General features: G+C 47.0%; 1 protein-coding gene across 1 annotated transcript in view; it reads left to right on the plus strand.

Moving 5' to 3' along the window:
* Positions 1-9,638: 9,638 nt before the first annotated feature.
* The window catches only part of LOC121867254 (tensin-like), a 60,577-nt gene continuing 42,943 nt past the window's right edge, over positions 9,639-27,272 (plus strand). The window contains exons 1-3 of the mRNA XM_042367157.1: positions 9,639-9,702; positions 11,761-11,779; positions 19,360-19,548. Coding sequence (XP_042223091.1) covers positions 9,639-9,702; positions 11,761-11,779; positions 19,360-19,548 — 272 coding nt within the window. The remainder of the gene's footprint in view (positions 9,703-11,760; positions 11,780-19,359; positions 19,549-27,272) is intronic.

A 27,272-nucleotide genomic window follows, 5' to 3' on the forward strand; every position in this document is an offset into this window, starting at 1 on the left:
AACACATACATACACATAAACACGCACATTCTTACACGGAAAAAACACAAACATTCGAATAAAACAAACAAACAATCACGAGTATAGAGACAGAAAAAGACACAAACAAATCCCTTTAAACCTGGCCAATCCTCCCCCCCCTCCCCCTCCCCACTCTCCACCACAGATGCATCTCGGTGTTAATTACAGGTAGCTGCCTGGAGTGTGTCACCTGTGTCCTGGAAGATAGGTGGTGGCAGAGTGAATGGCCGTGGGAAGGGCTGTTATCCTCACAAAGGTTATAGGTAAAAAAATCATTCAACCTATTTCCAGTTAGTTTAGCTGACCTGACCTGACCTGACCTGACCTGACCTGACCTGACTGACCGAACCTAATCAAATCTAGCCTAAGCTGAATTGAACTAGCCTACTTTATCTAATCTAGCTTAAGCTGAGATGAGCTGTGTCCTGACCTCACCGAACTAAGGTGATTCGCCCTAACCCAACCTATTAAACCATAGCTTCAGTTAACCGCCTAACCTAAGGTGAATCGACCTAATCTACCTTATGTGAATGTATTTTAACAGATAAGATGAACTGAGCTAACCTAGAACATAAGAACATAAGAATGGAAAGCTGCAGCGGGCCTATTGGCAGTCCTATTTACACCCAACCCCTATGGTAACATAATCTGGTTGCTTTAACTTAACCCGACTCGATTTAACCTTACCTACTTTAACCTCTAATTTGACCTTATCTAACCTAAGCTGATCTACCGTAACTTAACCAGCCGTAACCCACCCTAGGCTGACTTGACCTGGACTAACATGACCTGACCTGACCTGACCTGACCTAACGTAACAAGGTATTAGGAGATGGAGCAACTTAACGTGTCCAATGGAATTTTGTCCTGTATAGTTAGTTTGGTCCAGTGGAATTTTATACCGCTGTAGTTTTACTTTGTCCAGTGGGATTTTGTCCAGTCGCATTTTGACTGATGAAATTGTGTCCAATAGGATTCTGTCCACGTACGGATGGAGGGTACGTGGGCCACAGAGGCTGAGCGGCTTCCTCGCCTACCTCAGTTAACGCTACACCCCAACACCTCTCTCTCTCTCTCTCTCTCTCTCTCTCTCAATACGCTGGAGTTTTATACACTCCCTATTTCAACTTTCTTGTGTCGTTTTCCTCGTCATTACTTGGCCGAAATTAGCTAGATATGTTGATCTGTCAGTTAGGTTCGCCTGTCTCAGGGGCAGAGTCACAGTTCGAGGTCACAAGGAATCACTGGTCAAGGTCACGAGGTAACCAAAGGTCAAGGTCATGGGGTCCAGAGTCAGAGGGTCTGAGTGAAGGATAAGGGGTTACAGGTAAAGGTCACGAAGGGTCATGGGTCGAGGTCACAGATCGAGGTCAGACGTTCAGAATCGAGGTCACGAGCGGTCAAGGTCATCCAGTGGACTCCATAGAACAATACGTAAACCTAAAAACTGGACCAGGATTACTTATCACGTCATCACTTAAACACACCTGGTAAAGTGCCTCTCACTACGTCTCTCTGTCACTCTCTGTCTCTCTCCCCTCTCTGTCTCTCTCCTCTCTGCTTCTCTGTCTCTCCTCCTCTCTGTCTCTCTATCACTCTCTGTCTCTCTCCTCCTCTCTGTCTCTCTTCCTCTGTCTCTCTCCCTCTCTGTCTCTCTCTCCTCTCTGTCTCTCTACTCCTCTCTGTCTCTCTTCACTCTCTGTCTCTCTATCACTCTCTGTCTCTCTATCCTCTCTGTCTCTCTCTGTCTCTATCACTCTCTGTCTCTCTCCCACTCTCTGTCTCTCTATCCTCTCTGTCTCTCTATCACTCTGTCTCTCTTCCCTCTCTGTCTCTCTCTCCCTCTCTGTCTCTCTATCCTCTCTGTCTCTCTATCACTCTGTCTCTCTTCCCTCTCTGTCTCTCTCTCACTCTCTGTCTCTCTGCCTCTCTGTCTATCCTCTGTCTCTTCCCTCTCTGTCTCTCTATCCTCTCTGTCTCTCCTATCCTCTCTGTCTCTCTATCACTCTGTCTCTCTTCCCTCTCTGTCTCTCTCTCTCTGTCTCCCTCTCACTCTCTGTCTCTCTGTCCTCTGTCTCTCTGTCTCTCTGTCTCTCTTCCCTCTCTGTCTCTCTCTCCTCTGTCTCTCTGTCCCTCTCCTGTCTCTCTCTGCTCCTCTCTGTCTCTCTCACTCTCTGTCTCTCTATCCACTCTCTGTCTCTCTGTCTCTCTGTCCTCTCCCTGTCTCTCTATCCTCTCTGTCTCTCTGTCACTCTCTGTCTCTCCCTTCACTCTCCCTGTCTCTCCTCCTCTCTGTCTCTCTATCCTCTGTCTCTCTCTCCCCTCTCTGTCTCTCTCTCACTCTCTGTCTCTCTCTCACTCTCTGTCTCTCTCTGTCTCTCTATCCTCTCTGTCTCTCTATCCTCTCTGTCTCTCTGTCCTCTCTGTCTCTCTCCCCACTCTCTGTCTCTCTGTCACTCTGTCTCTCTTCCTCTCTGTCTCTCTCTCCTCTCTGTCTCTCTATCCTCTCTGTCTCTCTATCACTCTCTGTGTCTCTCTCTCCTCTCTGTCTCTGTCTCTCTATCACTCTCTGTCTCTCTCTCCTCTCTGTCTCCTATCCTCTCTGTCTCTCTATCCTCTCTCTGTCTCTCTATCACTCTGTCTCTCTTCCCTCTCTGTCTCTCTCTCCTCTCTGTCTCTCTCTCCCTCTGTCTCTTCCTGTCTCTCTCTATCACTCTCTGTCTCTCTATCACTCTCTGTCTCTCTATCCTCTCTGTCTCTCTATCTCTCTGTCTCTCTCCTCTCTCTTCCCTCTCTGTCTCTCTCTCCTCTCTGTCTCTCTCTGTCCTACTCTCTGTCTCTCTATCACTCTGTCTCTCTCCCTCTCTGTCTCTCTCCTCTCTTCTCTCTCACTCTCTGTCTCTCTCTGTCTCTATCCTCTCTGTCTCTCTATCTCTGTCTCTCTCTCACTCTCTGTCTCTCTATCCTCTGTCTCTCTACCTCTGTCTCTCTTCCTCTCTGTCTCTCTCACTCTCTGTCTCTCTCACTCTCTGTCTCTCTATCCTCTCTGTCTCTCTATCCTCTGTCTCTCTCCCTCTCTCTGTCTCTCTCTCACTCTCTGTCTCTCTATCACTCTCTGTCTCTCTATCCTCTCTGTCTCTCTCCTCCTCTCTGTCTCTCTATCACTCTCTGTCTCTCTCTGTCTCTCCTATCCTCTCTGTCTCTCTCCCTCTCTGTCTCTCTATCCTCTCTGTCTCTCTATCCTCTCTGTCTCTCTATCCTCTGTCTCTCTCCCTCTCTGTCTCTCTCTCCTCTCTGTCTCTCTATCACTCTCTGTCTCTCTCTATCACTCTCTGTCTCTCTATCCTCTCTCCTCTCTGTCTCTCTATCCTCTCTGTCTCTCTATCCTCTCTGTTCTCCTCTCTCTTCTCTCTATCCTCTCTCTCTCTATCCTCTGTCTCTCTTTCTCTCTATCACTCTCTGTCTCTCTTCCTCTGTCTCTCTCCTCTCTGTCTCTCCTCTCTGTCTCCTCCTCTGTCTCTATCCTCTCTGTCTCTCTATCCTCTCTGTCTCTCTATCACTCTCTGTCTCTCTCTATCACTCTCTGTCTCTCTATCCTCTCTTGTCTCTCCTATCACTCTCTGTCTCTCTATCCTCTCTGTCTCTCCTCGTCTCTCTGTCCTCTCTGTCTCTCTTCTTTTATTGTCTTCTCTCTTTCTCTCTATCCTCTCTCTCTATCACTCCCTGTCTCTCTATCCTCTCTGTCTCTCTATCCTCTGTCTCTCTATCCTTCTGTCTCTCTATCTCTTCTCTCTATCACTCTCTGTCTCTATCCATCTCTGTCTCTCTATCACTCTCTGTCTCTCTATCACTCTCTGTCTCTCTATCCTCTCTGTCTCTCTATCTTCTCTGTCTCTCTATATCTCTGTCTCTCTATCATCTCTGTCTCTCTACTCTCTGTCTCTCTATCACTCTCTGTCTCTCTATCCTCTCTGTCTCTCTATCCTCTCTGTCTCTCTATCCTCTGTCTCTCTATCCACTCCTGTCTCTCTATCACTCTCTGTCTCTCTATCCTCTGTTCTCTATCTCTCTGTCTCTATCTCTTCTCTCTCTCCTTCTCTCTGTCTCTCTCCTCTCTGTCTCTCTATCCTCTCTGTCTCTCTATCCCTCTCTGTCTCTCTATCACTCTCCTGTCTCTCTATCCTCTCTGTCTCTCTATCCTCCTGTCTCTCTTCCTCTCTGTCTCTTTTTTCTCTTCTTGTCTCTTCTTTCTCTTCTTCTCTCTCTCTCTCTTCTATCACTCTCTGTCTCTCTATCCTCCTCTCTCTCCCTCTCTGTCTCTCTCTCTCTGCTCTCTCTCCTCTGTCTCTCTCTGTCTCCTTCACTCTCTGTCTCTCTATCCTCTCTGTCTCTCTATCCCTCTCTGTCTCTCTCCTCTCTGTCTCTCTTCCTCTGTCTCTCTTCCTCTCTGTCTCTCTCTACTCTCTGTCTCTCTATCCTCTCTGTCTCTCTATCCTCTCTGTCTCTCTATCCTCTGTCTCTCTTCCTCTCTGTCTCTCTCTCACTCTCTGTCTCTCTATCCTCTCTGTCTCTCTATCCTCTGTCTCTCTTCCTCCTCTGTCTCTCTATCACTCTCTGTCTCTCTCTCCACTCTCTGTCTCTCTATCTCTCTGTCTCTCTCTATCACTCTCTGTCTCTCTATCCCTCTCTGTCTCTCTCTTCTTTCCTCTCTCTCTCTGTCTCTCTATCTCTTTCTCTGTCTCTATCCTCTGTCTCTCTTCCTCTCTGTCTCTCTCACTCTCTGTCTCTCTATCCTCTCTGTCTCTCTATCACTCTCTTCTCTCTATCCTCTCTGTCTCTCTCCTCTCTGTCTCTCCTTCCTCTCTGTTCTCTCCTCTCTGTCTCCTATCCTCTCTGTCTCTCTATCCTCCTGTCTCTCCTTCCTCCTGTCTCTCTATCCTCTCTGTCTCTCTATCCTCTCTGTCTCTCTCCTCTCTGTCTCTCTCTCACTCTCTGTCTCTCTATCTTTTTTCTCTGTCTCTCTTTTTCTCTATCACTCTCTGTCTCTCTATCCCTCTGTCTCTCTTCCCTCTCTGTCTCTCTCTCCTCTCTGTCTCTCTATCCTCTCTCTGTCTCTCTCCTCTCTGTCTCTCTATCACTCTCTGTCTCTCTGTCCTCTCTGTCTCTCTGTCTCTCTCTCTCTGTCTCTCTATCACTCTCTGTCTCTCCTATCATCTCTGTCTCTCTATCCTCTCTTTCTCTCTATCTTCTGTCTCTCCTATCCTCTGTCTCTCTATCACTCTGTCTCTCTATCACTCTCTGTCTCTCTATCCTCCTGTCTCTCTCTCTATCACTCTCTGTCTCTCTATCACTCTCTGTCTACTCTCTCTGTCTCTCTTCCTCTCTGTCTCTCTTCCTTTTATCCTCTCTGTCTCTCTATCCTTTTTCTCTGTCTCTCTTCACTCTCTGTCTCTCTCCTCCTCTGTCTCTCTTTCTGTCTCTCCTCTCTGTCTCTCTATCCTCTCTCTCTGTCTCTCTTCCTCTGTTTCTATCCCTTTCTCTCTTCCTCTCTGTCTCTCTTCTCTCTGTCTCTCTTTTTTTTTTTTGTTTTTTTCTGTCTCTCTATCCTCTGTCTCTCTATCCTCCTGTCTCTCTATCATCCTGTCTCTCTATCACTCTCTGTCTCTCTATCACTCTGTCTCTCCTATCACTCTCTGTCTCTCTATCACTCTCTGTCTCTCTATCCTCTCTGTCTCTCTATCTTCTCTGTCTCTCTATCCTCTCTGTCTCTCTATCTCTCTGTTCTCTATCTCTCTCTGTCTCTCTATCACTCTCTGTCTCTCTTCTCTCTTCTTCTCTCTATCTCTTTCTCTTTCTCTCTCTCACCTCTCTGTCTCTCTATCACTCTCTCTCTCTATCCTCTCTGTCTCTCTATCCTCTCTGTCTCTTTCTTTCTCTGTCTCTCTTCTCTGTCTCTTCTCTTTCTGTTCTCTATCTCTCTGTTTCTCTATCACTCTCTGTTCTCTTATCACTCTCTGTCTCTCTCTCCTCTGTCTCTCTGTCCTCTTGTGTCTCTCTCCTCTCTGTCTCTCATCATCTCTGTCTCTCTCTCCTCTGTTTCTCTAGCCTCTCTGTCTCTCCTTCTCTCTCTTCCTCCCTGTCTCCTTCTCTTATCCTCTCTGTCTCTCTACTCTCTGTCTCTCTCTACTCTCTGTCTCTCTATCCTCTTGTCTCTCCTCTCTTTCTCTCTATCCTCTCTTTCTCTCTATCCCTCTGTCTCTCTATCCCTCTTTCTCTTCCTCTCTGTCTCTCTATCACTCTCTGTCTCTCTATCCTCTCTGTCTCTCTATCACTCTCTGTTCTCTACTCTCTGTCTCTCTATCCTCTCTGTCTCTCTATCACTCTCTGTCTCTTTTGTCTCTCTCCTCCTGTCTCTCTATCCTCTCTGTTTTTTTTTTCTCTCTCTCTCTCTCCTCTCTGTCTCTCTATCCTCTGTCTCTATCCTCTCTGTCTCTCTATCCTCTCTGTCTCTCTATCCTCTCTGTCTCTCTCCTCTCTGTCTCTCCTATCACTCTCTGTCTCTCTCTCCTCTGTCTCTCTCCTCTCTGTCCTCTATCCTCTGTCTCTCTATCACTCTCTGTCTCTCTACTCCTCTCTGTCTCTCTATCCTCTTGTCTCTCTATCCTCTGTCTCTCTCTATCCTCTGTCTCTCTATCACTCTCTGTCTCTCCTATCACTCTCTGTCTCTCTATCCTCTCTCTCTTATCCTCCTGTCTCTCTCCTCTCTGTCTCTCTATCCACTCTCTGTCTCTCTATCACTCTGTCTCTCTATCACTCTCTGTCTCTCTTTCACTCTCTGTCTCTCTATCACTCCTTGTCTCTCCTATCACTCTCTGTCTCTCTATCACTCTCTGTCTCTCTATCACCTCTGTCTCTCTATCACTCTCTGTCTCTCTCATCCTCTCTGTCTCTCTATCCTCTCTGTCTCTCTATCACTCTCTGTCTCTCTCTCACTCTCTGTCTCTCTCTCACTCTGTCTCTCTATCACTCTCTGCTTCTCATCCCTCTCTGTCTCTCTCTCTCTCTCTCTCTCCTGTCTCTCACTGCTCGGGTCCTACCCAACACGCCATCAGCACAACGAGAGGTCATATATACGACTCTCTGGGTTTTACTTAATGTGGTATGTTAAAAAAGTTAAGTTAACAATATTGTCAACTCCTGCTCATGTTCACCTATTTTATCATAATCATTTTACACACACACACACAGACACACACACACACACACACACACACACACACACACACACACACACACACACACACACACACACACACACACACACCAGCCTCACAAGACAGTCATTTCTGCTTTCCTCTTCTTGATCACACTTCTCCTCCTTCCTCCCGCTTCTAAGGAGGTTTACACTCTCCTCTTCCTCTTCTCCCCCGTTTCTAAGGAGTTATTACACCCTCTTCTTAATCCTCTTGGTCTTCAAAGGAGTTATTACATACCCTTCTTCTTCCTCCCGCATCTAAAGAGTTATTATGTCTACCTTGTTCTCCTCTTCCTTGTTTTACACTTCTTCCTCCTCTTGAGTCTACTATGGCATTACTCCTTCCTTTTCCTCCTACTCCTCTTCACACCTCTTAGGAGTTATTACGTCTTCCTTGTTCTCCCCCTCTTCTCTTCTTTTGTTTAGTGTTTTATCTTTTTCTCTTGTCCCTCTTCCAGTCTTCTTTTTATTTATCTGTCTTCTTTATCTTTCCTGTCTTTCACTTCCCCTCCTGTCTTTTTCTTCGTCTGTCTTCTCTTTCTCCTGTCTCTTACTTCTCTTGTGTCTCTTTCTTCGTCTGTCATCTCTTATTTCTGTCTCTCACTTCCCATCCTATCATCTTTCTTCATCAGTCTCATGTACTTTCCTCACCATGTTCTTTAAGGTGTCATGTATACTCACTCAACTGTTGCTGTCACTGCCGTCACTCAGAGGCTGTCACTCACGGCCCCTCATCTCCAGGCTGTCAGTGTTATTACCTTATTATTAATGTACCTACAGAAAGATTTACGGGTACAGCTACAGATGCAAATACACGTACAAAAACAGAAAGAGATAAAAATGTAATTACAGGTATAAAAATACAAGCACTAGTACAGAAAATACAAAATAACAGTACACCAACATGACTTAAAAATAATGTTAAATAACTAGATCATAAAACGTTGTACAGCACATGCAAAATAATTTACCTGTCATTAATATTCCTTTATGTTACCTGAGACAAGTAGATGGATAAGGTTATTGATGAAACAACAATACAGAGAATAAAACACACTTACCTTGTACTGGTGTGTGTGTGTGTGTGTGTGTGTGTTGAGCCGTCGCATCCTGAAGACAACAAAACACAAACACACAAAACAAAGGTATGACACAATCACAGGAATTAGTGTTAGTGTAACATGCTCATGCACAGACTACCTCAGTTCACCCTCGCTTTAAGTCATTTTCTCTACATGCAGCAACACACAGTAAGCAGGACACTACCACAGACTGTTGTGTACACAAGCAAGCAACAACAAGCGGACACCCAGGTATAACACTCCCTCACCCACTGTGCCACGCCGCCCACCCGCACGCCCGCCCACGTCATATTCACATTTGGATTTTTACATCCAATTATTCATTCGGTGGGAGAACACAGTTGATTGTGTGTACCAGCAACGTTTAATTAAGCGTGGATGGGCGTGGGCGTGCGTGCAGATGTGTGGGCGTGCGTGGCGCCAACTGCACCACCGTCACCCATGGCGGCTTACCGGCAGCTGGCGCGTGTCTGGCTGGCCGACCCCGTCACTGTCTTGGGGAGCACCACCTGCTCTTCCCGTCCCCGTCCCCGCCCCTGACCTCCTCTGTAGGGCCGGAGAACCCCCTGGCGACGCCCCTGGGCACTCCTCAGAGGGCCGGCGTCGCCGCTGGCCAGGGCTACCGCTCCTGGCGCTGAGGGAGGCAGCCTCCCCGGGGTCTTGGAGACCAACTTCACGGCGGCTGGTGACGGGGCTGGGCTGCAGGGAGGGGGGAGCCGTGCCCCCAGGGGAGCGTCGGCGGGGGGAGCGTGGAGACCCCTGGAGGGAGCAGGACGCCCCCCTCAGGCCGCCCCCTGGGGTGCCCGTGCGGAGCTCGTGAAAGATCTGGCGCGCGGGGTCGGTAAAGGAGCGGGCGGGGGACGCCTCGTTCACCGCCTCCTATAGAGAAGAATAATGCTAAATCCCCAACCACCGACGCCCGCGCCCGCCCGCCCGCGCCCCGCTACCTGATAGGAGCACGGGTGGGTGGACGTGTGGGCGGCACCTTAACATTACTACACCTTATCTACAATAGTGAGACACACACACACACACACACAGACATACTTCAGCATGATGTACATATAATCAAAGTTAATGATACACCCCGAGTATGCGATCACTAAACTCCATTAATCATTAAGACAACATAAAGTCAGCTTTTTACGGCCCAGAGCCTCAGTGCCGCTATTTACCATTAATATGATCATTATCACCATCATTATCACCAATTATTATTCCTAATTCATCCTTTTGTGTTTACCTTTTTGGATCTTTTCTTCCGGCGGAGGGAGCCCAACATGGCGGCTGGGGCAGTGTTGAGGCAGCGGCCACTTAATAACACAAAGAGTCAGCAGGTCACAGGTCAGAGCCACGCCCCCGCTACACCCATGACCCATCATACCTCCCAGCCTCGTATACCATAGTCTTGTGGCTGTCGTCTCAACTTTCTTATGAGCTCAAGTGTTTATATTACTGTAGGAAGGGAGGAGGTAGGAGGAGGAGGTAGGGAGAGGAGGAGGAGGAAGAGGAAGGGAGAGAAAGAGGGGGAAGAGGAAGAGGGGACATTAAGGATTATTTTACCTGGGTAGGTTATTGGTACGTTATCATCATTTACCTGATAGAATATTATCAACCAGAAAGATTACCAACCAGGAGGTAGATTACCAACTAGGAGGTAGATCGCCAACCAGGAGGTAGATCACCAACCAGGAGGTAGATTACCAACCAGGAGGTAGATTACCAACCAGGAGGTAGATTACCAACCAGGAGGTAGATTACCAACCAGGAGTGTGTAGATTAATAACCAGGAGGTAGATCGCCAACCAGGAGGTAGATCGCCAACCAGGAGGTGATTACCAACCAGGAGGTAGATCGCCAACCAGGAGGTGGACAATAACCAGGAGGTAGATTACCAACCAGGAGGTAGATTAATAACCAGGAGGTAAGATCGCCAACCAGGAGGTAGATTAATAAATCAGGAGAGGTAGATCGCCAAACAGGAGGTAGATTACACAACCAGGAGGTAGATCGCCAACCAGGAGGTAGATTACCAACCAGGAGGTAGATCGCCAACCAGGAAGGTAGATCGCTAACCAGGAGGTAGATCGCCAACCAGGAGGTAGATCGCCAACCAGGGGTAGATCGCCAACCAGGAGGTAGATCGCCAACCAGGAGGTAGATTAATAACCAGGGAGGTAGATCGCCAACCAGGAGGTAGATCGCCAACCAGGAGGTAGATCGCCAACCAGAGGTAGATCGCCAACCAGGAGGTAGATTACTAACCAGGAGGTAGATCGCCAAATCAGGAGGTAGATTGTCAACCAGGAGGTAGATCGCCAACCAGGAAGATTATCAACCAAGAAGTAGATCACCAACCAGGAGGTAGATCGTCAACCAGGAGGTAGATCGTCAACCAGGAGGTAGATCGCCAACCAGGAGGTAGATCGCCAACCAGGAAGATTATCAACCAAGAAGTAGATCACCAACCAGGAGGTAGATCGTCAACCAGGAGGTAGATCGTCAACCAGGAGGTAGATCGCCAACCAGGAGGTAGATCGCCAACCAGGAGGTAGATCGCCAACCAGGGGGTAGATCTCCAACCATCGGGTAGATCGCCATCAAGGGGGTAGATCTCCAACCATCGGGTAGATCGCCAACCAGGGGGTAGATCTCCAACCATCGGGTAGATCGCCAACCAGGGGGTATATTACCAACTAGGAAATAGAATAACAACCAGGAAATAGATTATCAACCAGGAAATAGATTATCAACCAGGAAATAGATTACCAACCAGGAAATTGATTATCAACTAGGAAAATCCCTAATTAACCCCTCTAGAATATCGGATTTTACACCGCTGTTCCTTAACCCTCTTATTATTTCGCATCCATGTTTATTGTGTCAGCTGTAGTTAGTACTAGTTACACCATTATCACCATAACACACACATTGAGAAGGAGGCGAGTGTTCTGTTTACCGGAGTCACTAAACACTAAGATAATCTCAGTTCTTTACAAGTGAAATTTTCATCACTGGAATATATGACAATTTTCAGGGTCATGTGAATTGTATAAGTACTGTAGGAAAGATAAGAAAAATATGATTATACAGTTTAGGAAAAATACAATTACTGTATTATATAATTGACAAAATACAGCCTCTGTATTTACGAATATAGTCCTGAGATAATGTAATCATATGACGAAATACAGCAACTGTATCCATAGAAATTAAGTTACGATACAGAAATAAGATATATACAGTAATGGGGGTAAATACAGCCACGTTATTGTATGTAATCAGATACATTATCATGAAACAGTAGATAAAGCGGGATACGACCTGTCAGTACAACCAGAGTACAGGTAATGACGTGTTTACAGGTAATGATGTGTATTATAAGTTTTGACTCTTTTACAGGTAATTACGTGTATCACAGGTATTGGTGCATAGTATAATGACCGCAGTATATAACGAATAATGGCCTCGGTATATAACGAATAACGGCCTCGGTATATAACGTATAATGACCTCGGTATATAACGAATAATGGCCTCGGTATATAACGAATAATGACCTCGGTATATAACGAATAACGGCCTCGGTATATAACGAATAATGACCTCGGTATATAACGAATAACGGCCTCGGTATATAACGAATAATGACCTCGGTATATAACGAATAATGGCCTCGGTATATAACGTATAATGACCTCGGTATATAACGAATAATGGCCTCGGTATATAACGAATAATGACCTCGGTATATAACGAATAATGGCCTCGGTATATAACGTATAATGACCTCGGTATATAACGAAAAATGACCTCGGTATATAACGAATAACGGCCTCAGTATATAGCCCACTTACGTCTAGAATGTTCTTACAGGTGTTAGTCATATACACACACACACACACACACACACACACACACACACACACACACACACACACACACACACACACAATATCGTGTTATCCCTGAACCTCTAACCACACCCTTATGTTTTTGTGGCACACCACACTACACACAGTACAGCACCACACGACTATTCAGTAATGTAACCAACAGATATTTCAGATATTTGCTACTGAAACTTTACACAAAATTCAATATTACATAAAATAAAATTATATACGTAGTACAACCAACAAGACCTTCCTAGCCTGGGTTTTAAAAGGCTTTTCGTATACTATAGGTTAAGGTGTCGCTTATGTTACGATGTAGTATATGAACTGTATCTTAGGTTAACACAACACATATATATGAACCAACGTCATATATGATAATGGTGCAATATATAATAATCGTATACAAGTAAACATACACCTGTACTGATGGTGTGTGTGTGTGTGTGTGTGTGTGTGTGTGTCTGTGTCTGTGTGTGTGTGTGTGTGTGTGTGTCATACGTGCTGGGGATCTTGTTATTACCACCAGTGTCACGTCTGTTATATGTCATATCCTCTCAAACACTGACACCCTAAACACTGTCACCTACCACGCTGTTTCCTCCCCACCTGTCTCTCTATTATTATTACTATATTAATAATATTACTAGTACATGTAGTAGTTATATTCGTTCGAGTGAGACTATTATAAACGTCAAAACTATAATAAAATGTATTATTAATCTCCTTTGGTATTTAATATACTTCCCTCCATCCTCCCATACGCCAGGGCTACACCGACGCCATTACTCAAGATGTTGATTATTTTATTTTTTTACCCAAGGGATCAACTTCTAGGATCCCGTTGGTTTGGTATTTTGTTTTACCTATAATTTCACACAACTGTCCAGCCCGCAAACATTCCCTTTAAGCAACCTCTCTCTCTCTCTCTCTCTCTCTCTCTCTCTCTCTCTCTCTCTCGTCGATACCTGTGAGTGTGTGTGTGTCGACCATACAACTGGCAATTATTATTGTCGACCATACCACGGCTGGCAGTGTGTGACCATACCACAGCTGGCAGTGTGTATCGACCATACCACGGCTGGCGGTGTGTGTCGACCATGCACCACAGCTGGCAGTGTGTGTGTCGGCCATACACAGCTGACGGCGGTGTGTGTGTCGGCCATACCACAGCTGGCAGTGTTGTCGACCATACCACAGCTGGCAGTGTGTGTCGACCATGCCACAGCTGGCAGTGTGTGTCGACCATACCACGGCTGGCAGTGTGGAAGCCATGCACCACAGCTGGCGGTGTGTGTCGTGCATACCACAGCTGGCAGTGTGTGTCGACCATACCACAGCTGGCAGTGTGTATCGACCATACCACAGCTGGCAGTGTGTATCGACCAACCACAGCTGGCGGTGTCGACCATACCACGGCTGACGTGTGTCGACCATACCCGGCTGGCAGTGTGTGTCGACCATACCACAGCTGGCGGTGTGTGTCGACCATACCAAGCTGGCAGTGTGAAGCCATACCACAGCTGGCAGTGTGTGTCGAGCCACAGCTGGCAGTGTGTGTCGACCATACCACAGCTGGCAGTGTGTGTCGACCATACCACAGCTGGCAGTGTGTGTCGACCATACCACAGCTGGCAGTGTGTGTCGACCATACCACAGCTGGCAGTGTGTGTCGACCATACCACAGCTGGCAGTGTGTGTCGACCATACCACAGCTGGCAGTGTGTGTCGACCATACCACAGCTGGCAGTGTGTGTCGACCATACCACAGCTGGCAGTGTGTGTCAGGCCCGCACCACAGCTGGCGAGTGTGTGTCGACCATACAAGTGTGTGTCGACCATACCACAGCTGGCAGTGTGTGTCGACCATACCACAGCTGGCAGTGTGTGTCGACCATACCACAGCTGGCAGTGTGTGTCGACCATACCACAGCTGGCAGTGTGTGTGTCGACCATACCACAGCTGGCAGTGTGTGTCGACCATACCACAGCTGGCAGTGTGTGTCGACCATACATCAATGAGTCAGGTAGAAAAGTCGTGAGCGCTCATGTGTAAATACCAGATATTACACTCCACTAGGCTAACGCGCCCCCCTCCCCCCGTCCAATCACCATCCTCTTGCCAGATATTCTAGCCAATCACCATCTCCTTGCCAGATATTCTAGCCAATCACCATCTCCTTGCCAGATATTCTAGCCAATCACCATCTCCGTGTGCCAGATGTACAGTATCCACCCAATTGATAATGAATACAAAATAGTGTCATCCAGTCACGACCACCCAATCATCCCCGTGACCTGTGCTATCACCCAATCATGAAGCTTCACTCAATATCACCATCCAACCACAACTCTTACACCGGGTAATATCCACCAATCACAAGACGAGTTGAATATCATCGTCCAATCACAACACTCATTCTAGATACCATCGTCCTATCACAACACACACGCGATATATCATCGACCAATCACAACACACTCGGAACACCCACAACAATTAACTAACTAACCAGTATTAAACACGTAAAAACAATTTTAAGTTTAAAGGGGGAGTTTTAAACGACATTTTTATATCAGGTTAATTAAGGAAAAGATCAATTCAAACGACACTCCTAAACTACGCAACGACCCCCTGATCTCGTTCCTGAAACATTACAAACCAATAAACTTGTTTTAATTGTAGTAATTTCGTTTATATCTCTTTCCATGAAAACTGTAGTCATTGAGAGAACAAAAACACAATATCGGATACACACTTTCACCTTGAGCACACTCGAATTGCAATCGGCAATTAATAAATGTCGAGAGGAAGTAAATGTTGCCACGCGATGATGTTTACCGTGACGTCACAGCTCGGAGTAACAAAGAAAATGGGTATGACACTGCAGGTTTGACCGGGGTAACTGGAGTAAACTGGGTTGGGAGGCAATAATGACTTATTATTTTGGTTTTCATGGATAAAATGTTACACACTGGAAACTTTTCAGGTAGATAATAATGTGGATTTGTTAAGAAATGTGCAATTAATACCTTTAAGGCTATTCTGTATGGATTAACATGATGTATTACAGCACAAAGAGTTTAAAGCAACATAAAACACTAAGTTTGTTGATATGTTCCATGGCGACCAGGGAGGGAGTTGTCATGCGTGCCTCAATACACGCCAACTTCTCATACATCAAATAAAAACTTTATCATTGACAACAGCACCGGACTAGAGCGACGACCTGCCACTTCATGAGTACAGTACCGCACACGTCCAGGAGACCTACCTATGGGTACACACGTCTAAATGAAACACTGACTGGCACTTGTGAGTTTTAAATGTACCACAACTGGTAGACAACATAAGCTACCCTGCGTATCTTATTACCACTTGTTGCCATCAATCATGTGGAGTGCGACCGACACCACCAAGTGTAGCACTGACTGATAAGTGGAACAAGTTATGACTGGACCAGACTCGCCGTCAACTTCATCTACGACACATTACATCATTTCCTTCTTGAAACCTTAACAAAAATGACGATAAAAACGTTGGCATTATTCTCCACGAAAGGTCTTAAAAAGTTGTTTACATGTGACATGTTGATGGCGTTATTACAGAGGCGAGCGACCTGAGGTTCTTGTCCTCTGCAACAAGAACACTCTTGTTATCCTCTTAACAAGCCACGGTGGCGTTTACTGTCTCCTTAACTTTATAAATTACGCAGAGGTTAACAAGGGTGACCTAGAGCTGGTCATAGTAGTGTTGGGTTGGCGATACATGACAACAACTGGACAGAACAGTCACTGCTGGACGGCTAGGCAGGGAAGACAACACCACACACTGTGATGTAACTAACAATAATGATACACCTTCCTGGGGTCGTCATAACACAGTGAGCGACGACCTCATTTTATTTTTTGGGGAAGAGAACAGGGGAAGAGGGGGGAGGGGTTAGAGGGGGAGAGAGGGAAAGGAGGTAAGGGTGGTGGAAATGGGGTTAGAGGGAAGGGGAAGGGAGGTCGGTGGTGATGGGAAGAGGTAGAAGGAGGGGAAGAGGGGGTTATAGGAGAAGGGAAGGGAGTCGATAGTGATGGAAGAAGGAGGAAGAGGAGGGTTAGAGGAGAGCAGGGTCAGTGGTGATGGGAGAGTGGGAGGAGGAAGAGGGGAGGGGTTAGAGGAAGGGGAAGGGAGGTCGATGGTGATGGGAAGAGGTAGAGGAGGAAGGGGAGGGTTAGAGGAAGGGGAAGCGAGGTCGGTGGTGATGGGAAGAAGGTAGAAAGGAGGGGGAGGGTTAGAGGGGAAGGGGAAGGGAGGTCATTGGTGATGGGAAGAGGCTGGGAGGAGGAAGAGGGAGGTTAGAGGAAGGGGAAGGGAAAGGAGGTAAGGGTGGTGGAAATGGAGTTAGAGGGGGAAGGGTCGGTGGTGATGGGAGAGGTAGGAGGAGGAAGAGGGGGGGAGGGGTTAGAGGAAGGGAAAGGAGGTAAGAATTGGTGGAAATGGGGTTAGAGGAAGGGAAGGGAGGTTGGTGGTGATGGGAAGGAGGTAGAGGAGGGAAGAGGGGGGAGGGGTTAGAGGAAGGGGGAAGGGGAAAGGAGGTAAAGAATTGGGTGGAAATGGGGTTAGAGGGAAGGGGAAGGGAGGTCGGTGGTGATGGGAAGGTGAAGGAGGGGAAGAGGGGGTTACAGGAGAAGGGAAAAGATGGTGTTGGAGGCGCTGGATCTCTCACCAAGCACCTCACTACATCTATCTACGAGCACTTCAACCAACTGTACAACGTTAAGAGTAATACACACTGTACATATATCCTCCACACATATATCCTTCACACATATATCCTCCACACATATATCCTTCACACATATATCCTCCACACATATATCCTTCACACATATATCCTCCACACATATATCCTTCACACATATATCCTCCACACATATATCACTCCACATATATCCTCACACTGTACATATATCCTCCACACTGTACATATATCTCCACATATATCCTCCCACACCTCCCTCCACATATATCCTCCCTGTACATATATCCTCCACACTGTACATATATCCTCCTCTTATATCCTCCCACCTGTACATATATCCTCCCTCACTATATCCTCCCACATATATCTCCACATATCCTCCACACATATATCCTCCACACATATATCCTCCACACTGTACATATATCCTCCACACTGTACATATATCCTCCACACATATATCCTCCACACATATATCCTCCACACTGTACATATATCCTCCACACTGTACATATATCCTCCACACATATATCCTCCACACTGTACATGATAAACACAGTCTCTCCCCTGCCCCTTAAAATCAATGACCAGCCACGTACTGTACTTAGCAAAAATTTCACTGGTTGATCGAGTAATTATTGGTCTCTCTCTCTCTCTCTCTCTCTCTCTCTCTCTCTCTCTCTCTCCTACCTTCCATATGTCTCTCTATATAATATTTATCTATCTGACCATCTATCTACCTCAGCCAGGCACCCACCGCCCGGTCTGCCAACAACTGGGTAAGGATCATTCCACGTATCATCGTCTAGAAAGACTATTGTGTTGAAGAGTTTAATGGGAGACTCTCTGAGATGCCTTAAGTCATTCCCCTCCCCTCACCTCCCCTCCCCCCCTCTCTCCCCTCACCCATCCTTCCTCTCTTTCTCCTCACTCTCTTCACCCATCCGTCCTCTCCTCTCTATCCCATCACCCTACTAGTAATAGAGTCGTGGGGGAGGGGGGGAGGGAGGAGCAGAGAAAATAGAAATGGGAACGAGGAATGAAGAGGAGTAGAGGGAGGAGGGAACGAAGGAGGGAGGGAGGGAAGGAGGAGGGAAGAGGGAGGAGGGAGGGAGGGGGGAGGGAGGGAGGAAGAGAGGAAGGAGGAGGAGGAGGAGGAACTCATCAAATATTTAGCATCTGGGTTGTTCAAGGTGATTTCGAGTCGATTATAAACATTTATTACTTACTGTGTGTGTGTGTGTCTGTGTGTGTGTGTGTGTGTGTGTGTGTGTGTGTGTCTACAACATTAAGAAATCTGACACTGCTCCCCCAACACACACACACACACACACACACAGACACACACACACACACACACACACACCAAGGTAAATATTGTAACACTTCTCATCCTCTAATTACAGAATAAACCTAGACATTATTTATGCTCCTCGTTACCACACACGCCACCTTACTGAGCCTGACGAAGAACACACTTCGTCAGGGTAATTACAAGGCTGTGGTAGAGACATGTAGATTGTCTCTCTCTCTATGTATATAATCAAGTTCTTTCTGCTTCTCTCTCAATTCTTCTCCTTCTTCGTCTCGCCTTCGCCCTCCCTTTCTCTCTTGTTTTCTTTTGTATTGTTCTTCCTTATCTCAATTTCTCCCTTCTTCTGTTACCTCCCTCCAGCCATCATCTACTGGACGGACACAGACCCTTACTGATGGGCTTGGCAGCTTCCCACGGCCCTCCCCTGACCAGTCGATGACCTACCCTGCCCTATCTCTGTTCTGATCACCCCTGCCTACTGGGACTCACCTCGGCCCCTACCCACACTTCCTATCCATATTGCCTACCCACCCCTGTCCACGGATACTCACCCCGTTGCCACCTACCCACATTACAAACCTTAGTACCATCTCTAGTCTGTTCTACGCTTTTCTAATCAAACAATGGCCACACAGCCACCCCGATCTTAATCAAAACTTCCTTTTTAAGTTTCTTTCTATCAATGCCTAGTTAAGCAGCTCTCTCTCTCTCTCTCTCTCTCTCTCTCTCTCTCTCTCTCTCTCTCTCTCTCTCTCTCTCGGGGTAAGTATCAGGGAAACTGTGACCATTGTAGACACTCACACCATCCCATATTCGTCGGTAAGGCCATGGCTTGTATACCGCCGGTGTTAGTAGCAGGTTCTGGACGAGGGTATTTGTCTATTGCCTGGCCGTGAGGATTGGTGATGGACTCTAAGATTTAGGAGCTTTGTGGGAAACTCATAAGGTTTTTGTCTGGTAGAAGTGCTTGTAAGAGTTTTTGCTCGAATCTCTCTACTCTCTGTGTAGCTGTTGGTTGATGAGTCTGTGTATTTCAGCTGTGATTCTATCATAGGGGAATCTTTCGCTCGCGAAAAATCTCAGACCATTCAATGCCCCAGAGATGAATGCCTGGCCACGTCGTTGGCCATTGAGTCATCTAGGCCGGTTCAGCACGTGCCCAAGAGTAGGACTGTTGGCCCCGCCAGTAGTCAGGACAAACTCCATCACCTCTCCACCTGGGGAAGGTGACTACCGTTGGTTATGACGATCTCATACAACAGAAAACCGTACCAGTAGTCATCAGACTCGTAGATGACTGGTCGTTGGAGCACCAATTCTGGGCCACCTATGGATAGTTTCGTTTATGGCCACCCCAACTTGGCTCACCACTCCAAGGTTGATACGTCGTTATGGACCCAGACCATCATGTGAACTTCTTGTAGTCGACGTCCGGCTCTGAGGCCTAAGTCGAGTAGATCATAACCGCCTCTGGTTTGGTCTCAGTGCGTCCTGGAGGGATGCTAACAAAGGTGGTGACCAGAGCAGGAGGCGATTCTCCTATTTACATGAACTTGGGTGACCCGCCGCACCTCTCAACCTCAGTATAACAAAAGCTGCCTCACGAAACTGAGCAATGCTGGAGTGCCAGTAGTCACCTCGCGTGTACCAAGATAATCTACGAGGAACACTGTGGCTCTGGTATTCTGCCTCGGTACTGTGACTGACCGGGCGATGAGGCTCTCAAACTGTTCGACCGACAAAAGGATTTTCTCAGTTCTTTATTGTTCTTATAGTCGTTCGGAAATTTATCCACACTCAGTACCCATCCCATATCCACACTCCGTACCCATCCCATATCCACACCCTTCCTACCCTCTGCCTCCTCCCCATATGGTAATTTTTCCCTCTTCTTTCTCTTACTTCTGTTCCTCCCCTGGTCTTTTTCCTGCTCCTCCTTTTCCTTCCCCTCCTCCTTTTCCTCCTCTCGTTCTTCCTTCTCCTCCTCCTCTGTCTTCTTCATCTCCTTTTCCTCCTCCTGCTCTCCCCCCTTCTCTTCCTCCTGGTCTTCCTCCTCCTCCGCCTCGTCTTCCACCTTCGCCTTCTGGGATTAATTCAGACACTGGCTTTGTCCACTTGTAACATTAGCTTCCTCACAATGTTCCAGAGATGGAAGATTCCTGGCACCATTTCAAGTCCTATTCAAGTCAACATTCCAAGGCCTATTCCAGTCACCATTCCAAGATCTATTCCAGTCACCATTCCAAGATCTATTCCAGTCACCATTCCGAGGCCTATTCTAGTCATCATTCCAAGAAGTATTCGAATCACAATTCCAATACCTATTCCAGTCACGATTCCATGAACTATTAGTCACCATTCCGAGTACTATTTCAAGGGCCATTCCAGTCATCATTCCAAGATCTATTCCAGTCACCATTCCAAGGCCTATTCCAGTCACCATTCCATGACCTATTAGTCACAATTCCAAGTCCTATGCCAGTCACCATTCTAAGGCCTATTCCAGTCACCATTCCAAGATCTATTCCAGTCACCATTCCAGGGCATATTCTTAACGCCAATCCACGTCCTATTCTAGTTACAGTAAGACATTAACTTCAATAAGTGTCTCAGTTACTCAAGTCATATTGTTCCCGGTGAGACATAAAATAACCCAAGTCATATTGTTCCTGGTGAGACATAAAATAACCCAAGTCATATTGTTCCCGGTGAGACATAAAATAACCCAAGTCATATTGTTCCCGGTGAGACATAAAATAACCCAAGTCATATTGTTCCCGGTGAGACATAAAATAACCCAAGTCATATTGTTCCCGGTGAGACATAAAATAACCCAAGTCATATTGTTCCTGGTGAGACATAAAATAGCAAGTCTGCATTGTTCCCGGTGAGGTATAAAATAACCCAAGTCATATTGTTCCCGGTGAGACATAAAATAACCCAAGTCATATTGTTCCCGGTGAGACATAAAATAACCCAAGTCATATTGTTCCTGGTGAGACATAAAATAACCCAAGTCATATTATTTCTAGTGAGACATAAAATAACCCAAGTCATATTGTTCCCGGTGAGACATAAAATAACCCAAGTCATATTGTTCCCTAGTGAGACATCAAGCAAGAAAACTTTTAAAAGAAGATCCTAAGATTCCAGTATTCCAGCCCATTCCCGAGATAATTCCCATTCCAGGAACAAGTCAAGATTCCCAGAGATTTGGACTTTTACAATTATCCTCCTAAATTAGACGCATTAACTTACTCAGTCAACTCACTTAAGAAACGACAAAAGACAGTGTATTCCAGTCCATTCCTGAAAGTATTCCCAATCCAGATTCCAGATTGTCAGGGAGGGGGGTGGGTATTAAACCATCAATCTGACGCCAACTGTTTAAATGTCGTAAAATTCTCCAAAACTTTACCCTAAGATTAATTAAGGTAAACCATTATCACCTTCCGCGTCTTTAGGAATGTGAGCAGCGAGGCGTCTTCAGTAATGGCACACCCCCGAGACACCATTACTAAAAGGTTAATCACCCGCAGGAATTAATGGCACTATCTGCAACATTCCTGGCACTATTCCAGAGACGAGTTCTCAGAGATGCGTATCTTGAATTTTCGTATTTTAATTTACAGGGAAAATGAACGACATTATGGAATACGTTTATTTTCCCCTATAACTGAACAATAAATTAACGCAACTAAGAGAGTTTATACTTTATAACTAACGGACTAACGCATTTAACGTCAGGTCGAGTCTCAGGGTAACTTATTCACCATCTTCGCCGTATAGAGTTAAAGTTAGTGTTGGATATATCACTTATTAAATTATAGGAACAAAATATAACTCCTAAACATTGGAGAATTCGCGGCTCAGGTGTTTTAAGGTGTAAATTGAACCACTGAATTACCTGTCCCGATATGAACTTAATCACTTACGTAAGTAATTAATATCCAAATAAAAACATTTTATTACATTTTCCACCCAACTCGAAGCTGTCAAAAAGGTCAAAAACAAACCATTAAATTAATTTTCCACAAGAGAATTAAAAGGAACAGAACAGGGTGGAGGTGGATTAGGAGGGATGGAACAGTAGAAATGGAACAAGAGGTCAGGGACAGAGTAGATAGGGAACATAAGGAATAGAGGAGAGTAAAGATGGGAATAAATGGAATGGAACAGCAGAAAGGGAACAAGAGGTACAGAAGCAGAGCAGATAGGGAAGATAAGGAATAGAGCAGAGTAGAGAGCGAACAAGAGGAATGGAACAGAATAGAGAGGGAACAAGAACGAAATAGTAAACAAAGTAACACGAGGAACGAAAAGTGAGAAGAAACAAGAATACAGATAATGAAGATGAACAACAAGCAAATTTGACACAACTACCCTAACTAACAACATCCGCTGCTCGTTAACTCTATCTCCATCGTCGTTAACCGTCCACACACACACACACACACACACACACACACACACACCCACACACACATACACACACACACACACACCATTAACGACCAATCACGTCAGGCCAGGTTAACGAGCTTGTTAATACGACGCCTTAGTGCATATCAACATAAATAGCGAGATGTGGGCTAGGAAATCACTGGATCACCTGAGGATTAATTATGCTAAGGTTACCTGGTAGGTTAGGTTAGGTTAGGTTAGAGTTGAGTTAGGTTAAAGTTGAGTTAGGTTAGAGTTGAGTTAGGTTAGAGTTGAGTTAGGTTAGAGTTGAGTTAGGTTAGAGTTGAGTTAGGTTAGGTTAGGTTAGGTTAGAGTTGAGTTAGGTTAAAGTTGAGTTAGGTTAGAGTTGAGTTAGGTTAGAGTTGAGTTAGGTTAGAGTTGAGTTAGGTTAGGTTAGGTTAGGTTAGGTTAGGGAGCCAAATCTTTAGCTTATCTTAAACGTCTTTTCATGGTCAATTCTTTTGCAGGATAGTTAATGTGGTGGTGGAGTTAAGGTTGACACCAACATAATCACTTTACTTTTAGTAGGATAGAGGGGTATTGTCCAAGGTACTGTCCAAGGTATTGTCCAAGGTACTGTCCAAGGTATTGTCCAAGGTATTGTCCAAGGTATTGTCCAAGGTACTGTCCAAGGTATTGTCCAACATCACATTAGTAGGATGGAGTTATTAGGTGAGAACAATGAGACAAACAGACACAGGCTTAATGGAGAAGGCGGGGATAAACACACTGGTGGCCCCTCACTCACCAGTCAACGGTCTCTCCCAGTCAACGGTCTCTCCCAGTCACGTCACTCACCAGTCAACGGTCTCTCCCAGTCAACGGTCACTCACCAGTCAACGGTCTCTCAGTCAACGGTCTCTCCCAGTCAGCGGTCACTCCAGTCAACGGTCTCTCCCAGTCAACGGTCACTCACCAGTCAACGGTCTCTCCCAGTCAACGGTCTCCACTCACCAGTCTGCCAGTTACATCATCAAGTTATGCCTGTTCTGCATTTTACTTTTTTCTATCTACACAAAGTGACGCCCCTGAAGTGAACCTGTCAAGTGGACCGATAAATCACACGAGAGAGAGAGAGATGACGAAAATGAGAACTGTTCCATCTCACCCTCTCCGTATCTCCTGTTCCTCCTCCTCTCCGTCTTCATCTTCCCTTCCTCTTTCGTCTCCTTTTTCCCACTTCCCCATTCTAATTTCCCTGCCCTTCCCTTCCCCCTCACTCCCTACTTCCCTCTCCCTTACCTACTTCCCTCTCCTCCCCTACTTCCCCTCTCCTTCCCTACCTTCCCCTCTCCTCCCTACTTCCCCTCTCCTCCCTACTTCCCCTCTCCTCCCCACTTCCCCTCTCCTCCCTACTTCCCTTCCTCCCCTACTTCCTTCACTCCCCTACTTCCCTCTCCTTACCACTTCCCCTCTCCCCTACTTCCCTCTCACTCCCTCTTCCCTCTCACTCCTACTTCCCCTCTCCTCCCCTCTTCTCCTCTTCCTATAATTGATGAGATGAGAGATAAGCGGTTCTCTCCTCCTTCTTCCCTTCCCCCATTCCATTTACCACTCCCAGTTGAGGAACAGGAAGGTTATCATTCCCCCTCCTTCCACCCCTCCTTCCCCCCCCTCCCCAGTTGATGGAAGACAGGAGAGCTGTTGCAGTATCTGGGATAAGGAGGGAAGGGAGGGTAGAGGAGGAGGGAGGGAGGAGGGAGGAGGGAGGGAGGAGGAAGAGGAGGGAGCTGGAGGGAGGAGGGAGGAGGAGGGAGGAGGGAGGGAGGGAGAATGAGAGAATGAGAGAGGAGGCAGAGGTGGATGAGGGCAGTAGCAAGTTAAGGAAGAAGGAAGGAAGGAAGGAAGGAAGAAGGAAGAATCAATTACAGAATGAGGAGTTAGGTTAGGAAGGAAGGTGAGGAAAGAAGGAACAGCGAGAGGGGAGGGAAGGAAGTAAAAAAAAAGTGGCAATAGAAGGAGGGAGGTAGGAAGGAGAGGAAGCAGTAGCCAGATGAGGAATGGAGGAGGAGGAGCAGGAGGAGGGATGCACAGTGCGGTGCTTGTGTTGCAGTATCTCCCACTATCTCAAGGTCTGCTTCCTACACTACTGCTACACCGCTACCACCACCGCCTACCACCCGCACCCTACTACCACCACCCACCACCCATTCAACCACCATCACCCACTACCATCACCCACCACCATCACTCAGTAACCTTCACCCACCACCATCACCCTACCACCCATCACCCACTACCACCATACCCTACCATCACTCACTACCATCACCCCCACCATCACCCACCACCATCACCCATCCCACCATCACCCACTACCACCATCACCTACACCACCATCACCCACCACCATCACCCATCACCACCATCACCCTACCATCACCCATCACCACCATCACCATTACCACCATCACCCACCACCTCACCCATCACCACCATCACCCATCACCATCACCCATCACCACCATCACCCTACCACCATCACCCACTACCATCACCCACCACCATCACCCTCACCACCATCACCCACACCATCACCCACTACCACCATCACCCATCACCACCATCACCCATCACCACCATCACCCATCACCATCACCCATCACCACCATCACCCTACCACCATCACCCACCACCACCCCCCACCACCATCACCCACTACCACCATCACCCTACCACCACCCTCCACCACCATCACCCACTACCACCATCACCCACCACCATCACCCACTACCACCATCACCCTCCACCACCATCACCACCATCACCCACCACCATCACCCACTACCACCATCGCCCACACCACCAATACCCACCACCACCATCACCCACCACCATTACCCACTACCACAATCATCCATCACCTACCACCATCACACCACCATCACCACCATCACCCACCATCACCCACCACCACCACCCACTACCACCATCACCCATCACCATCACCACTACCACCATCACCCTACACCACCATCAACACTACCATCACCCACCACCATCACCCATCACCACCATCACCCACTACCACCTCACCCACCACCCACCCACACTACCACCATCACCCACCACCACCATCACCCACTACCACCATCACCCACCACCATCACCCACTACCACCATCGCCCTACCACCAATACCCACCACCACCATACCCACCACCATCACCCTACCACCATCACCCTACCACCATCACCCACTACCACCATCACCCACCAACATCACCCACCACAATCACCCGCCACCACCATCACCCACTACACCACCATCACCCCTACCACAATCACCCACTACCATCACCCACTACCATCACCTACCACCATCACCCTACCACCATCACCCACCACCATCACCCATCACCACCATCACCCACTACCATCACCCACCACCACCACCCTACCACCCATCACCCACCACCACCATCACCCACTACCACCATTACCCTACACCACCGTATATAAACAATCACTGCCTGAGAGATAGAGGGGGAAAGGGTAGGAGAGAGAGAGAGACAGGAGAGAGGCAAATGAGGAAGAGGGGCTAGGGGAGAGGTGGAGGAAATGAATAGGGGAATGAGAGATGTGGAGAAAGAAAAAAGAGAACAGATATAATAAAGGAGAGGGAAAAGCAAGAGGAAAAGAGAATGGATAGGAGGAAGAAAAGGAAGGAAAAACGAAAAAAAAAAAAGATGAAAAGGAAGGAATAAGGAGGAGAGAGTGAAAGGAAAGGTACCAAAAGAAGCTGAAGAGATGAAGAGGAAAGTGATCTTGAGAAGAGAGAGAGGAGGAGAAGAAGAAGAGTGAGAAGGGAAGAAGAGGGAAGAAGAAGAAGAAAAGAGAGAGAGAGAGAGAGAGAGAGAGAGAGAGAGAGAGAGAGACGAACCACACCACCACTAAAATAATACGTATAATTTACTTCGTACTCCTAAAAATACAAACACCAATTGGAGCCCCGAGTCAGATAAATTGAGTACATTACACATTGAGTACACTACAGTATTGAGTACATGAGGTATGTACATTAAATAAGTCACTATGTCACTACAGTAAAATTAAATTGATCAAGATACTGATAATAAGACAGACAGACAGACAGACAGACAGACAGACAGACAGACAGACAGACAGACAGACAGACAGACAGACAGACAGACAGACAGACAGAGACAGACACACACACACACGTCTCAGAAAAGAGAGAATCTATCACTGTGAACTTTGTATATAAACACAGGCTGCCAAATCCAGAAAACTTTACTGACACTATAATTTAAACTGTGAGGAGGAGGAGGGAGGGGAGGAGGAGAGGGAGGAGGAGGAGGGGAGGAGAGGGAGGAGGGGAGGGGAGGAGGGAGGAGGGGAGGGAGGGAGGGAGGAGGAGGAGGAGGAGGAGGGAGGAGAGGAGGAGGAGGGAGGAGGAGGAGGAGGGAGGAGGAGAGGAGGGAGGAGGAGGAGGAGGAGGAGGAGAGGAGGAGAGGGGAGGAGGA

Source organism: Homarus americanus, unplaced genomic scaffold (genome assembly GCF_018991925.1).
Source record: "Homarus americanus isolate GMGI-L3 unplaced genomic scaffold, GMGI_Hamer_2.0 scaffold51859, whole genome shotgun sequence".
Classification (NCBI taxonomy): Eukaryota; Metazoa; Arthropoda; class Malacostraca; order Decapoda; family Nephropidae; genus Homarus; species Homarus americanus.